The 15,537-nt window shown below is 34.6% G+C and overlaps 1 protein-coding gene across 50 annotated transcripts in view; it reads right to left on the bottom strand.

The window, feature by feature from the left end:
* Positions 1 to 15,537, bottom strand: part of KCNMA1 (potassium calcium-activated channel subfamily M alpha 1) — a 444,344-nt gene that overhangs the window by 175,527 nt on the left and 253,280 nt on the right. For all 50 annotated transcript variants that reach the window (XM_032116877.1, XM_032116876.1, XM_032116875.1 and 47 more), the window contains 2 exons: positions 13,066 to 13,159; positions 12,005 to 12,116 (listed from right to left, as the gene is read on the bottom strand). In XM_032116877.1, coding sequence (XP_031972768.1) covers positions 12,005 to 12,116; positions 13,066 to 13,159 — 206 coding nt within the window. The remainder of the gene's footprint in view (positions 1 to 12,004; positions 12,117 to 13,065; positions 13,160 to 15,537) is intronic.

Consider the following 15,537-nt stretch of genomic DNA (forward strand, 5'->3'; position numbering starts at 1 on the left):
TATACATCTACAATACAAATTTTAATATTTACTAATAAAATTATCAGAATTTATTTAATTACATAATTAACTAACCACTTATGCTCATAATTAAAAATTGAACTTCTATACCTATTATCTACAACAGCCTTAACGTACATTAGTAAGAACCCCTCCAGGACTTTAGAGTTTTGGTATCAGGGAAGATGAATGTTGACTAGGAAAGATTTGCAAAGGTTGCATTTTGAAAAAAAAAAAAAGAATAAATATGAAGGTTGTGGAAGGTATTCAAACCATATTAGGATTTTATATTTATCCTGCTGTGACTTTTTCTTTTGCTGTCACAACACTGCAGTCATTACATGCTTGAACTTCACTGGCTCCCTTGACTAACTTCAGAGAAAAGCATCCCAGATCAGAATTATGTAAAATTGAGAGAAGTGATAGAATGTGAACATAAACCTCACTTTGCTATCAGCACACAGTGTCAGTGCTCTATTTGGCTACTAATACTCCAGCTAGCTCTCAGCAAGAAAAGGCCTTCTGCTAGGCTCTGCAGGTATGATCCACACTCCCAAGTCTAGTGTCAACCGAAATTATTCTGCATCTTCAAGCAAATGACACTTTGAACGGCCAAGGGGCTGCAGTGTGGATGAATGAGACTGGCATTTACTGCTGGGTGCACAGTGCTTGGAAAGGAACCACTGTAGCTCTGTAGAGCAGCATGAGCTCACTCATACACAAAAATTCCTTCTGTTTTGTACAAAAATGTTCCACACAGTAAGGGGTTGATCAAAGAAAAACATAATCAGCAATTAGGAAGACAATGAAGCTGATAGGTAATTTATACTGAGAAGCAGAGTAACTAGGTGATAATGGAGAACTAACGACTAGAGAGCTTTTGAGTACCTCAGAAATCTCAAAAAGCATTTTGCTTTCAGTCATCTGTGCTTGTAAGGGACCACAACAATTTCCTTTTGATGATGAAGATTATGGTCACTAGATATCCTGACTTTCATGCAAAACCTCTTCAAATTGAACTTCACACTTAAGATAATACACAGCTGATTCTTCTCAGCTAAACATCCACAGTGATGCTACAATATTACTGTTTGAATAAAACTAGCACTCCTTGCAGGATAATGATTAACGAAATGCTGCGTACTAAACCTGTCGATGTAGCAGAGTTCCATCTGCCTTACTTTATAAAAGGTGATTTAAAAAGAAGGCAAAATAATTTCCCTGTATAAATCACCTATAACTGCAACAAGAAAATGGCTTCAGAAAGAAAGTTTTATACCAGTTTTACTTATGTAGAAGCCCTCATTTTTTAAGTTTTAAAGCTATATTTAAATTAAAAGATAGATTATTCTGTTTTTTTTTTTTTTTTAATCTGCCATCTGTTATATATTTACTAGCAACAAACAAAAGTAATTATAAAGTTAAATAGGCTGCTTTTCCAATATTCAGCTTTTGAATCAAAGTTGCATCTGGGGAAATATCATAGGAAAACCTACTTCTGGTAAATGCCTGTTTAATTCTGAAGGAAAGTTAAGCTTAGATAGAAGATAAACCTTAGATAAAAACCTAGAAAAGGTAATTTTTTTCACTTCATAACCCTTTATACATATCAAAGCAGAGAAAATCACTAGATATAGAGAAAAATCTTTAATAACTATATGCAATTTATAAACACAATGTACCAACTTTTCCAAAAACAATTAAAAACTAAATGCCTGAATGGAACAAAAATGCACTTCTAAGTTTAGTAGCAGCTTCTTTAACACTGTTTCCATATTAGAAAGATCCCTGAACAGAAGAAACTGAGAAAAGCAACAAAAAATTTCCAAAGCATGCAGATACAAAGAACATGTAAATCCTGGCATCATTAGCTTTATTGGCAAACTTTCTGGCAATCCATTAGGTGAACCACTGCAGTGCAACTAGCTATGGAGGAATCACTAACTTCAGAGATATTTTTGTGGTGCAGAAGTATGTTCTTCCATTTATGGATTGCATTTTCTCTGCTGCGTTTCTATTTTCATTTAGAATTTAAGATAGTATGATACTAAACACTGCTGAAGGTGACAACAAGGTTAATGAACACTAAATGTCTGGGGGTCAGCAGTGAATCAAGTATAAGCCCGGTATAATGTAAGAATATAAATACAGATGTACTAGAGAATGTTAAGTATTCAAAAAATTGATGTGAAATAAGTGGCAAAATGTGACAAACCATGAAAGATACTGTTCTCTTGACTTAAATCAATATTGTGTGAAACTCTGCCAGATTGTATAAATATCCTGCAGTTCAAAACCTCAGAAGAAGCGTTAAATGTGTTAGCTGTAAGAACACTTCCCAAATTTTCTTTCTCTATATGCTGTGTGACTTTGCATAGCAAAGTACTGCAATTGTAAAGACAGAATAATAGAAAAAGGAACAGATTTTTAGCCATCCAACCATTATTCTGAAATGTCACACAAGCAGGAAGGTCAAAACTTAACAGATTCACAGAATATTCTAAGATTGATGGGACCCACAAGGATCATCAAGTGCAACGCTCAAGTGAAAGGCCCATACAGGGACTGAACCCACAACCTTGGTGTTACCAGCACGAGGCTCTGACCAACTGCTTTTCTCATATTGATACCTGGAGCACTAAAGCACAAGTCATCTGACCTAATCCCAGGGGTTTGGACCTCTCAGGTGATGGTCAAGCAGTGCATCTAAATAACTATAATAACGAAGTTTCCCCTTTTGAGTGTGGAATTACAGTAAGAGTGAAAAATCTTAATCAAATTATCTCTTGACTTTTCTTAGTTTCATATATATAAAGTGGAGTGAAAGAATTGCCGAAAGATTACTGGAAGGATATGAATGATCCGGTTTAAATAAACCTTCAGTCTCAGCTGAGTACCTAAGTTCCATCAGAGCCCTTTGATATTTGGAAAAAACAGCCACTAAAAGAACTTTCTCAAGTCTTGTATGGAATTCTTAACTTCTAATCTTTCTAGTGAAAACCCAACCATCTTTGCATCAGCTTATATCAATTCCCATCTCAACAGGATTTGCTTTTGATTAATTCAGTCTTGAAAAAAAGTCAGGAGGAACGTGGATATGCAGTTTGGGGTTTTTAATTACTTAAACTGAATAATGCATCTTTTCTTAATTCCACACAAACCAAGACTCACGCACCACAGAGCACACTAGACAACTGGTGCTGAATTAATGAGACCTACATGGACATTGCAGTACATTTAGTCCAGGGCTTGGAAGATAAAATAGTTCCTTGGAGCAGTGTTACAGAAATTAGAAATACAAAGTGAGCTGAAGATCAAAAACAGTAACCAGAAATCATTGAACTCATGTTAAAAGTACCAAAGTATAAACTGTCATGTTCTAAAGACTTCTAGTTTTGGATTTATGCAGACACCAATTATATTACTTATAAAGTTGCTTGTAAACAACAAGCATTCAAAGTTCAAAGTTTAGAAGATCCTACTCAGGAACAATCTTACTCAGATTCAAAATATTTTAAAACACAGTCAAAAAATCAATGAAAGAAGCTATCTGGGGAATAATTACTGGATAATGTATAAAGAATAGATTGAATGCCTACAAGGAACTATACATGTTAACATACCACCTGGGAGCCAAGAAATGAAATTTTATTTTCAACTGGTCTTTCAGCTGACTTAAGATAATAAACAGTTAAATTAAAAAACAAAGAAACAAACAAAAATCTAATCTGTTACATTACCATTAAGGAAACTGTGCAAGTTAGGTACATGCTGTAGACAGCTCAAGAAAACTTGGAAATCATCTGACTGATGATAATGTGACACTAAAAGAAGCATTTTTAACTGCCCCTCCTTCAAATAAACACAAATGCCAGAAGACTGCATAAATAATTATGGGTTCCCTCAGCAGTTTGAAGGAATGGGTTTTCTCCTTTTAAAATACTGTTTCACATTCTATCAAAGACAAAACTCAACAGTCTGGGTAGCCTTCATTTAAGCAGAAGAACTTAATTACAGAGTCTGAAAGACCACTGATACCATTAGAGAATCCAAGGGCAGTTGTAAAGTAATTAAATTGATAATAAAAAGCAGATAAAAGGAAAACACACTGTTTTACACACATAATATCCAGTTATTGAGAACATAATTTAACTGGACAGAACAGGATATGGAGAGAAGAAAATTATGCAGTATCTTAAAAAAAAATGCAAAATGTTTGGCTATTAAAGGAAATTGCAGTGATTTATTTTTCAGCATAAATCCTTTATACTTGCTGTTACTATCCTATTATTACCCTAGAGGGGAGTATGACTGAATTAAATATGAGCAAAGACAGTTATAATCAGTTATTATAAATTACACAGAATTTAGCAGTCAATCTATATCAAAACAACATTCTGTGTTTCTGAATCATTACATTTGGCAGACTATGATCTTGAACATTCATGGATTGATGTTCAGAAAAAACATGACATAGAACACCAACCAACGATGACAACACACAATTTGGCTACATCAGCTAATGTAAAGTCTAGCTGCCTATGTTCCTTTGTATGAAACATACATAAAAACAGTTTTGCTTACAGCATAGAAATGGCTACCTGAAATTCATATGCTAAAGAACATTAGTATACCTTTAGAAGTTCGAAATATTATAACCATGAAAGAATACTAAGAGTGTATCATGAAGGGAGGGTTGGTTATATGACAAGGGAATCTTAATAGGCATTCAAATTTAGATCACTTAAAAGAAAACACTAATTACATTTACTGTTCATGAAAAAAAAAAAAACCCACCAAAAAACAACACAGTCCAAAATAATAATATATATTTTCTGTTTCAAAACATCAGAATTCAAAAAGAATAAAATGTTTATGAAATATGTTTACCAGTGACAGACTGCATTGCAAGACATTTTAATTGCAGTATTGCATGACTAGAAACATGGTGGGCATTTCAGTAATGATGGACAAAACACAGAAGTGTCCCATAGATATTTTATTTTATAACTTAGAAAAAGCCAATCATGCAATGATTGCATACTTGCCTTCCTGATGTGACTAAGGACAATGTGAATAAACATATCTGTTAAGCAAGACATTTCTAAATCATCATGTATGGGTAACTTGCATCTAATAGTTTTTAAAACTCACTCTGTGTGCTAATTAGTGTTGGTTTTTGGCAAGTCTGGCACATATCACTTATACAAGTTCCATGAAAGTTAATGTTATTTCCATAAGCTTGAAAGAAATAACCATGAGCCTATTAATTAATCTCAGACAAAACAATTCTACTACAAAGTAATTAAGTGGTTAAGATAAGTAATTATATTTATGCATATATTTAGAAAGGCATCATATGCCATTTGCTTTTGCATTAAATGACGTGTTTGAGTGATAGAGCTATAAATACTGGTGTAATTTACTCAGTATTGCCATGGCACTCATTAAATGGACCAAACCCCAGGGAGTCTTAAAACGTATCTGGCATTTCTTCCCCGGGAGTCTTGTCAGGAATGTGTTCTTGACCTGAAGTTATTTAATATTTCTATTAATATTCTGCCTAATAATGTTAAGCAGTGATACCAGAGGATGTAATGCTTGATAACGAAGAGAGCAAGTTAGTGACAAGCAGGGCTTGGAACAGTGTAAAGCAGGATGGCAACAAACTATATGCATTTGTTTACAGGTAACATTTGTTGGCAGGTAACTATAAACATAAGACTGGATTACTTATTTTCTTCCACTAAAAATACATTCTTGCTCAGTCAGGTTATAGATGAAAGAGGTCAAATCAGTCCATTCAGCCTGGCAAATACGCAAGAAAGCACTTTTTAAAGCTACATAACTGGTATCAGCTATGGTATTAACTTGCAACAGCTTCTCAAAATTCAGAAACCAGGATTACTTTTGGGCTAAGCCTGCCACCCATTCACACATGAAAAAAATCAAGATACCCCCCTGCCTATCGTCCCTCTCCATCAGAGCAGAATAGAAACGAGAATGGTTTTAGGGTCATTTCCCTGTGCAATATTAAATACCAGTCACGGACAGACTGGGATAGACTGGGAACAGTTCATTTAAATTATCCAGTTTGCTTTGAGCTCACAGAGGTAGGGAAGCAAGAACACAGCTTTTATGAATATCAGATGACAGACACTAATGACACTTGAAACTAGTGCTGTCCCTTGTGTTTCTCCTCTGCTCCAGTGTCTTTTGGCCAACTTACTTGACTTCTCATCAGTTGAGGAGAGAGGAGAAGAATATCATCACAAATGAATGCAACAAAATCCATAAAAATCTGTCATGGATTCTGGCAAATATATATTTTTCACAAGGTTACCTTCTGGTATTAATATTGTAGCAACTCAAATGCCTGTTTGGAAGCAAGTATTGCTTTAACTGGGACCCTGTCAAAATGTGTTACATGCTCTGTGAAACCCGAACTGATTAAGGTGCCTAGAAAAAAGCAAAAATGTTGTCTTCAATACAATGCAAATGTGATACAGTCCATTCAATGACAGATTATTGACAAATCACCAAGCACATTCAGCATTCAAAACTCTTTCCGTTCAATTCATTGATACCATGTGAAGGCATTTGAAGTGTAGAAAGAAATGCTACCACACATAAAAACAGTACACATGCACATATACATAAAAAATTTTTTTTCTGGGAAATTTTAGAGAATTTAGATTCCATTATATATAAAATAGTGCATAATGTAAATAAAATGACCAAAAAAACCCACATCAGAGCTGTATAAAAAACTAGTTTTGTAAGAAATATTGCAGAACTTGGGTGTGCATTCAAAGATTCCACCAATAGGTGGCAGAAATGCACAACACTTATCAATAAATTCATTGCAAATCACTGCAAATTTAAGGTGCAAAGCAAGGGAGAGCTTTGAGACCTGTGGATGCATCAAAATCCAGTAAATTATTGTAAAGGCAAAGTGGTATCCCTACAGCCAAGTTATCAGAGGACTTCTTTGCATCAGTGTGACTAAATTCCATTAAACTATCTAACTTTTCCAAAAGTAATAAAGTGTTCTACAGATTCAAATACAGTTACAGGCTGAGCTGTTCTGTACAGATTATGGTAAGAATGTCTACAAAGCATTAAAACAAATGTTATTTTCATGTACAGATTTTTAACTAAAGCTTCATCTTGATGAACATTTGCTGGATGGGCAGGAGGCTTCACACCATCCCTTAACTATCTTAGTAAGACACATCCACTTTTTCTCCAAAGTCATCTATCTCTCTCCATGGTGCAAAACCAATTTCGTTCTCTGATTCACCAAAATAGCTGAATTTCCAACAGAGTTGTTGCAAACACTCTTCTCAGACCAGGAACTGATACTGAAATCACAGGTTTCATCCAAAATTAATTGGCATGTCTGTAACAGGACCTGGACAGAATTTGAGCAAGCACTGGAAAAAAGGATCCCCTTCCCTAACTACGCTAATCACCACCTGAAGAGATTTGTTCTCTACGCTTTGCATGTGCCTATATTTGCATCTGTTGGCTGCCTTCTTTCCCCCACTTTAGATCGCAAATTATTTTCTGAAAAAAAACCAGTACAGCATCAGCAGCAACCTAGACTAAAAGGGATGTCAGGGAATAAGGATGAAGGAAAAAATCTTCCTGATAATAGAATTTACTAGGAATCAGTTTCTATCACTTGATATTCTGTACAGTAGAATAGATGAAACATGTGGTCAGGAAAAGGAAATAGATTGCTTAAAAGTTCTTTTTTATCTTTAATTTCTGTCATTCAATAATATGAGACACTAGCAAATTCATATATTAGGTTGTATTAATATCACTCTATTAATATCACAATCTAAGGCTGACTGTTCCTCATGCACATATTCTTGCAAATGTGAAGCCAAGATCATGTTTTAATGTTAAATCCCCCTCTAACAATACAATTCTGTCACGGCAATTTAGTCCAACACAGTCAGCTCAGAAAATCAATATTTTCATTTTCATAAGCATACAAATACATGATAAAAGTAATTTCAGTATTTGAACTGGATTTGCTATCACAGAAGATAAAATAACAGTTTTAAGTGGTGTGTGAAGTGTTTTTAAATCTTTACTAAACAAAACTGGAAGACATTCACTTGTTGCAGGACTCCCCAATTTGTCAGACTGCAAGCTATCCAAAGGAAAGAAGACCTGAATCTGAAATTTAGTTAGGATACTCAGATTACAACAACTTTGTAGTAAAAAGAAACAAAAAATATTTACCATGGCATTATTTTTCCCATTGCAAATTCTTTTCTGTCCAACAACTCTTTTAGCCTACCTTCACTTCGGACTATAATCAAAATATACAAACTCAGCACTGAAATAATTTGGTTGAAATTCACTTTCAAAATTACCTGTAAATCATTCTTCCCTTGGGAAGATTCTCTCCACTCTGCAGAATCCTGCACTTGGAGAACGGTCTGACCACTATCAGAAAGTTTCTTGTATAGACTTGTGCAAGCAATACATACGGTTTTATATAGCAGAGCTTTAGTTTATGAGCAAGTTATCTACACAAATGCTACTGTTTGTAAAACAGTGTTGGAAAAATGTCATGGGGATCTAGATGAAAATCAATGTCCAAAGACACACTGACATTCATATCTGTGCAGTTTTCAAGTCAAAGCATAAGAAATTTTTATACAGCATGATAAAGCACTGTATATCACTGAATAACAGATTTATTTAAAGTTTCTTTCCTATCTGTACTTCCCCCAATCTTTCAATAATATGTAGATCTTTCCATAAGCCAAATGTATTCTTTTCATGGGCTTCCTTTTCCTATGTTATCCTGTGCAAGCAAAAATGATAGCACAGAAATCCTTTCTGAAGGATTTACGAAATCTAAAAATTTGATATTTTGCAGGTTTGAAGTGTTGTTTTGCCTTCAGCTTAACTTTAGAGATTAATCATAATGACATTCCTAGAAACTTTTTGATGGAAAAGCGTAATCTGATCTGTCTTTCAATACCAAATGTTGTCTGCAAACTGGAATCTAGGTGGAAGACTAGATTTGAAATAACATCCTTTATGAATACTAATTGAAAATTTAATTCATATACAGCATTTCAAGATACAAAAATATGTTACAAACAGCTGAATACAAAAGAGTAGCAGGGAAAGGAGAAGGCTTCACATACTAAGAGCTATGAAATAGGTGAATGATGGTATTTCTGAACTAGCATAAGAACAGAAAAAACCCACTGGCTTTCCACTACATGAACAGATGATACATTCAGAACACATCCTCTGCTATGCTTCACATCTTTCTGTAAGCACTTTCTGCTCCAAAGGCAAAGTTTACTTTTTATTTGGGATAGTTTGGTTTCTTTAAAATACTGCTTAAACTGTGTGTCTATAAAACTTACACTGATACTAGTCAGTCAACTAAACCAGGACAGCTCTTATGGAACTGGGCATTCAGAGAGCCACGCTGGGGACTTCAATCCTGCCAACTACTTCAATGAACTCATTACAGCTGATTGACATGAATCAATAATGAAATATGCTGGAAAAGACCCTGATGCACAATACATTCCAGATGGTGCATTAGATTCCAGCTCCTAAATGATCTTGAAATCTAAAGCATACAAAGCAAACCTGCTAAATCATTCAGAAATTCTTAAAGTGTGCCAATGTTGAATGATTTTCCCATTGCCTAACCTAAAGCACTCCCTATTTACTTGCCTCACTAAAAGGAAGATCTCCCTGCTAATCCTACATACACATAGGGACAACTGGTGCAAAACCCACAACTCACATGTTCTGAATCCCCCTCAGCAGAGGGATATCTCTCCCAATTACAAAATTTATATGAAAGAAAAAGGCAAAGTAGGCACCTAACCTGGAACTGTAAATAATATGATCTAAACACTCTCCCTTCCCCCTACTCACACACTCAGTCCTACCACTGTATTACCTACAAGTATGTCCAAAGTATTTGAGCTCCACAGACAGTAAATTTGGCCATCTCTTTCAAAGGTGTAAAGGAATACACACTCTTCATTAATACACTTCGATATATTTACTTAAAATTCTTTCATTGCAGCTTCTCAAAATACCTTGCTTATCTAAATTAGAGCTATGTTAGGAATCCAAAAAATTCACATTTTTGAATAAGTGAATGATTTCACTAAGGATGATTTATCTAAAATGAAAACCCCTTTGGAAACAGGTGCAAAGCAAAAGCGTTGTAAATATGTTACTCCTAAGACGACTACATTAAAAAAAACCTCAGTTTTTTGCCTCAGCAGGGGATAAATGTCTCAGGAGGATTCCATGAGGAAACGGGCAAAGTGGGGCTATAAACAAGAAATCAAGATAAAGTGATGTTGGTGGAATTAAGAGATAGGGAAATCCTTTCAACCCTATGAGTGCTTAACTCTTCCTGCAAACTGACACAAAACTTATAAAATCTATGCAGCAGAAAGTGCTAAATGTGCAAACTCTCTCATTATCCCTGTCACTACTGTTACTTGGATTGCTGTGTCACCATGAGTCAGTCAATTATGCAGTCACTTTCATGAAGGGTATTCATTCCAAATAATTATCTCTGCCTCATTTCCCAGAATTTGTGGTCTTGCAACTTTCTCATCTCGTATTCCTTTTCAATGGATCCTGTGATTCTATTTATTCTCTCAGATAACCTTCGTCTCCAAGGATTTCAAACTCAAAGTTTTGGAAAACTCTGATACATCACATACAAGTTGAAAATGCATCTCTTTAATTCATATAATGCAAGATTAATGAGATTAACTTACAGCTAGTGAAATCAGCAATTTTCTTTCAAGGATAAGCACATTTTTTACTTACATACCTTCTTTTTAAATTTTATTTCCTGTCATAATATAGAACTGTATGACATTTTCAAAAAGCCTTACTTAGTTTTCCATATATGACAGAAGTGATATGTGATGAAGAGAGTAATCATATGAGGATGTGCAGTGATCTTTTCTGGCTGTTTTACTGCTTTCTTCTCTGGCATACTAAAAACCACTGATATAGTTATGTGACCTTTACTGTGTTTATAAATTTATTGATCTCTTTCCATAAAACAGAAATTCATCAATAATTTTTGTATCTTTGCACTTCTGTATTAAGACGAAAATATTGTAAGGCTATTAAAGACCCTCTGGTTTATTTTCTTTTCCATATGAAACCTTTAAGATAACCACTCTCTTCAGTTTTCAGGGACAATGAGTGCCTGTATGTCTGGAGGAATGAATTGCCAAACCGAGTTTTCATATGTTGTCTAAAGACATGCCATCCACAAAGTATGCCATTTTTAGGAAGTTTTCTCTGAATAAAAAATCACAACATTCACCCTTCATTTTTCCTAATGAGAGAGCATATAACAAGCATATAACATCTTGTACAAGAAACTTCATTTGCCATGTTATGGATGTACTTCAATTAAGGATCCTCTGCTTCATTTTGTATTCCCTCTTACATGTGCCATACCTTTTCTAATGCATTCCTAGCAGTCCAACAAAAATATTGAGTGTCTAAATGTATCTCCCAAATCAGTCACTTCATTGTATTTAAAATTTAGCCACATTGGCTCAAAAAATGCAATGAAAATGTACTGATTTCATTGCTGACAATGACTCATGGCAATCCAGTTCAGTGAAGGAATGGTCTGGATCACCTGTTCAGGTTGCAAGCTGAGACAACAAATCAAATTCACTGTTTGATAAAAGGAGCTTCATGTTACACAGTACTTCCAAAATGGAGTTCTCCACCACTTAGAGTAGAAGATTATATTAATGAATTGAAAACAAAAGAGATCTAGTAAGTGCTTTTTCTGAAAAAACCCACATTTCTGCTTAAAATTAACTTCAAAACCAACTTTGGTAACATTCTTCTATTTACACAATGACACAAGATGAAAAAATTCTCCACCAAAATGTGCAAACTTGAAGTAGTTTTATAACAAGCTTTTTAAAGGTACAACTATTGTACTTACCAAGCCAACTTCTGTTTAAATATACTGACACAAACACTGGAGGGACCGTGAAGAAATCTACCACTGAGTTAACTTCTAGCCAAAACCATAGCTTGTCATTGGCTGCTATAAACTGGAAAGAAAAAAATAAAAGAGGGGAAAAGATGAAAGGAATCAGATTATTCTCATAATGATTGCAGGTATCAGTTCTAAAATACTAAACTCAAAAGTTAGTGTAGTAACTGATGTTTTAGGTCAGTCCAGACAAAACAACATGTCTCACTGGAAAGAAGTCTGTATTGTGCATTGCTTGATAATCACACTGAAATTAAAATGAAAGGTCAAACTGAAGAGAGAGATCATCTATGTGATCAGTTGTAATATCTGCTGAAAATATTTTTCCACATTAATTGACAATGTATCAGTAATATTAGAAAAGTGTCGGCAAGTATGAAGTATTTCGAAGTATATCATCTTTGTTCTAGCACACCAAATATGCTGGTAGTAGCTTATCATGTGTTTTCTGCCCAAAGATTTCTAAATACAGGACAATTTACAAAGTCCCATTATTATCTGTCCAGAGGAGATCAACAGGATGACTCCTACAAGGCATAGTTGAGGACTGTAGCAGCATTTCAATCTTTTGAATTGTGCCATGGATGTGGTCATTTCTCTCTCCTGACTACAGAAATCAGTCCAGGGAAACTGGCAAACTTAGATGCCAAGGACATCATAGTTAGAACTTTGCCTGTGTGCTTAAATAAGGTCAAATGCTTAAATAAGACCAAATTACTATTCACATTTGAGTAACTATTAAAAATTAATTAAAATATTTGCTTTATATAAATACGAAATGTAAATACACAAATAAAGGAAAAAACCTGTATCATGAAGATATTTAACAGAGCAGTTTTACTTATCTAAGTCTTAAAACTCTGACTCACACATTTCAAAACAGTGTTCATACTTTTTGAGTTAAAGATGATGATTTCTTTCGAAGAAAATACAACCTCTATTTCAATCACCATATATAACAGTTGCATTCCCTCCCCGCCTCCTGCTACCAGAGACACACTACTTACACGCAAGCCGAAGTAGAGTAGGAAGAACACATTGAAAGCCATGTCGATCTGTAATGTGAAATCTTTGTAGAAATTCTGGCAGGATTCTATTGGGCTATTTGAAAGAAAGAGAAATCAGAATAAGTTTTCAGTATAGGAGTTTCTACTCTGCTGAGAACTGTATGCATTTCATTAAAGACCTTGATTCAGAAATCATGTTTCTGTTTTCCAGTCCTTTACAAGATACAAGCAAGCATTTCAAAAGAATTATTTCATTCATTCAGTTAGTCATTCATACAGTGTTGATATTCACCTGTTCAGGTAATATTTGAGAATTAACATGCAGATACCTTTAGGAGAGGACAAGCAGGAGAATACCTCAGGATAGCTTAACCTCACATTAACCCTTAAAGAACTGACTTCTTTCTAAAGGAGACACACCTATGATACTTTAGGAAGAAACCTAACAAGCACACAGGTACAGTGAAACATTACATGCTTTTAATTCATGTCATAAGATAAAACCTTTAACAAAAAATCAGTTGCTTAGGAATACATTGCCCATTAGCAACCTGGAGTACTTAGTCTTGTAGAATCCCTTGTTTATAACAGGTTGATTGGATTTTTTTTTCTTTTTCTCACTTTGTTTTTTTTTTTTTTTTTTGGTATGGCTACTTAATGTACTTTATGTACAGTACTATGAACTGAGTAGAAAAGCAGCATAGCCCACTGGTAAAATTAAATAACAAAATAAATTGAAGAATTTGAAGCAGTACTCTAAGGGTTAATTTCTGCATGCAGGTTAATTAAAATACCCTTGTGTGTGTCAGGCAGCCATTGCAGATTTTAGCTTATTATTTTATGCTCTATTTGACAGTGGGACAGATCCAAAGCTTACTCTATACAAACTGGTACTTTATAAATACACTTTTATCTAAGGAAGGTGGTAACTTCCACAAGTATCATCAGTGATTTATTTGTGAGGTTTCTAAAACAGGTTGTTGAAATTACAGTCCAATGCTGTCATCATAGACCAAAGTGAAAATCATGTCCCAATATATGTTGATGTATATACTATATATATATATAATGTCCCACAACATATACATATATATACACACATATATTGCAAATGATCATGTGTTCATCACAACTGTAATAGAGGGAAACTAGAACATGTAGATCATTTGATCATTTGGAGCCCTAGAAAAAATTCTTTTAGAAAAGCAGAAATTTTTTGGCTTTCTAGATCAAATAAATCACTGAACATGAACATAATACCAGTTAGTATAGCAGTAGTTCTGCAAATATGATGCTAGACTGCCCAACAAGCAAGATTCTATGCGTTATGAATGTCAGTTACCTAACTTAAGGCATAAAGGAAATTACCTGGACTACCAGGTCACTACACATGCAGCCAAATTTTCCATTCCTTGTATACATTTCAGGTCGAACAAGTTAATTACAGCATGCTCTCTCCTGTCTCTAGATGCATGAATGTATACAGCAAAATTCTCCTTGATGTGCAATGGCTTTGTATTTTAAGAAGCTTCAGTGCTACAGGAAATTTTATTAAAATTGTTTTCCAAAGGCTATTTGAAAAGACATTTAAGTTATGAGACACTTCTGTTATAGATCAAATAAAATTGATTTACAAGAGCAGGCAGAAGGGAAGAGAAGCCAAATGTTAACATATAGGACAGCAGACAGTACCTCATACTTTACAAATACAGCTTTAGCTACAAAAACAGTGGATGTAATCTGAGAACCCAACTGGATCATTTTCTGTATGGCACTAATGAGAACAAAGGATCTTGTCAAAATAAGATAGGCTACACACTGAGTCACAATGCACCCTACCAACAGGAAGTACAGAGGAACAGCCCTGCACCAGCTCTTAATTCCAGGTTAGGTTCCCACAAAAGCTGTAGAAACTCACTGAAGCTAATGGAATTGCAGAGGCTTATAACAAGGATAGAGAGCAATTTTTAGTTAAGGACAGCTAAGGTTGCAGCTAACAGCTGTACTTTTGTGTCACTGTCCTTTTCAAAAACCTGCAAGATCTAACAAATTAGCTAATGAATAATACATCTTCATTTTGTTTCCAAAACACCTAGCACAATGGACCACAATTCTGATTTGGGACTTCTGTTTACCCAACACCAAAACCGCTATTTCTGCTAGTCATATCCTTTGAGCTTCCTTCATTTCAGAGATCATCCCTCTCTTTCAGTGTTTAAGTTATCCATTTCAAAGACAAACACAGCATCCTTTCTTTTTTATTTTAAATGATCATTTTTTCAGAAAGGCATAACACTGAACAAATTATTAATTTTTTCACAGATGGATTATAAAAGATTTTAAATGTTCCAATCAAATTTTCAGTTTGGGTATTTTTTGCTTTGTTTTCATCAGTAGCTCACATTTGAGCTGACAGAAAAATATGTCCACTAGTGTTTATCATTGCACAATTCAGCCTACTGCAGAAAGGAA

This window comes from Corvus moneduloides, chromosome 8, assembly GCF_009650955.1.
Source record: "Corvus moneduloides isolate bCorMon1 chromosome 8, bCorMon1.pri, whole genome shotgun sequence".
Lineage (NCBI taxonomy): Eukaryota > Metazoa > Chordata > Aves > Passeriformes > Corvidae > Corvus > Corvus moneduloides.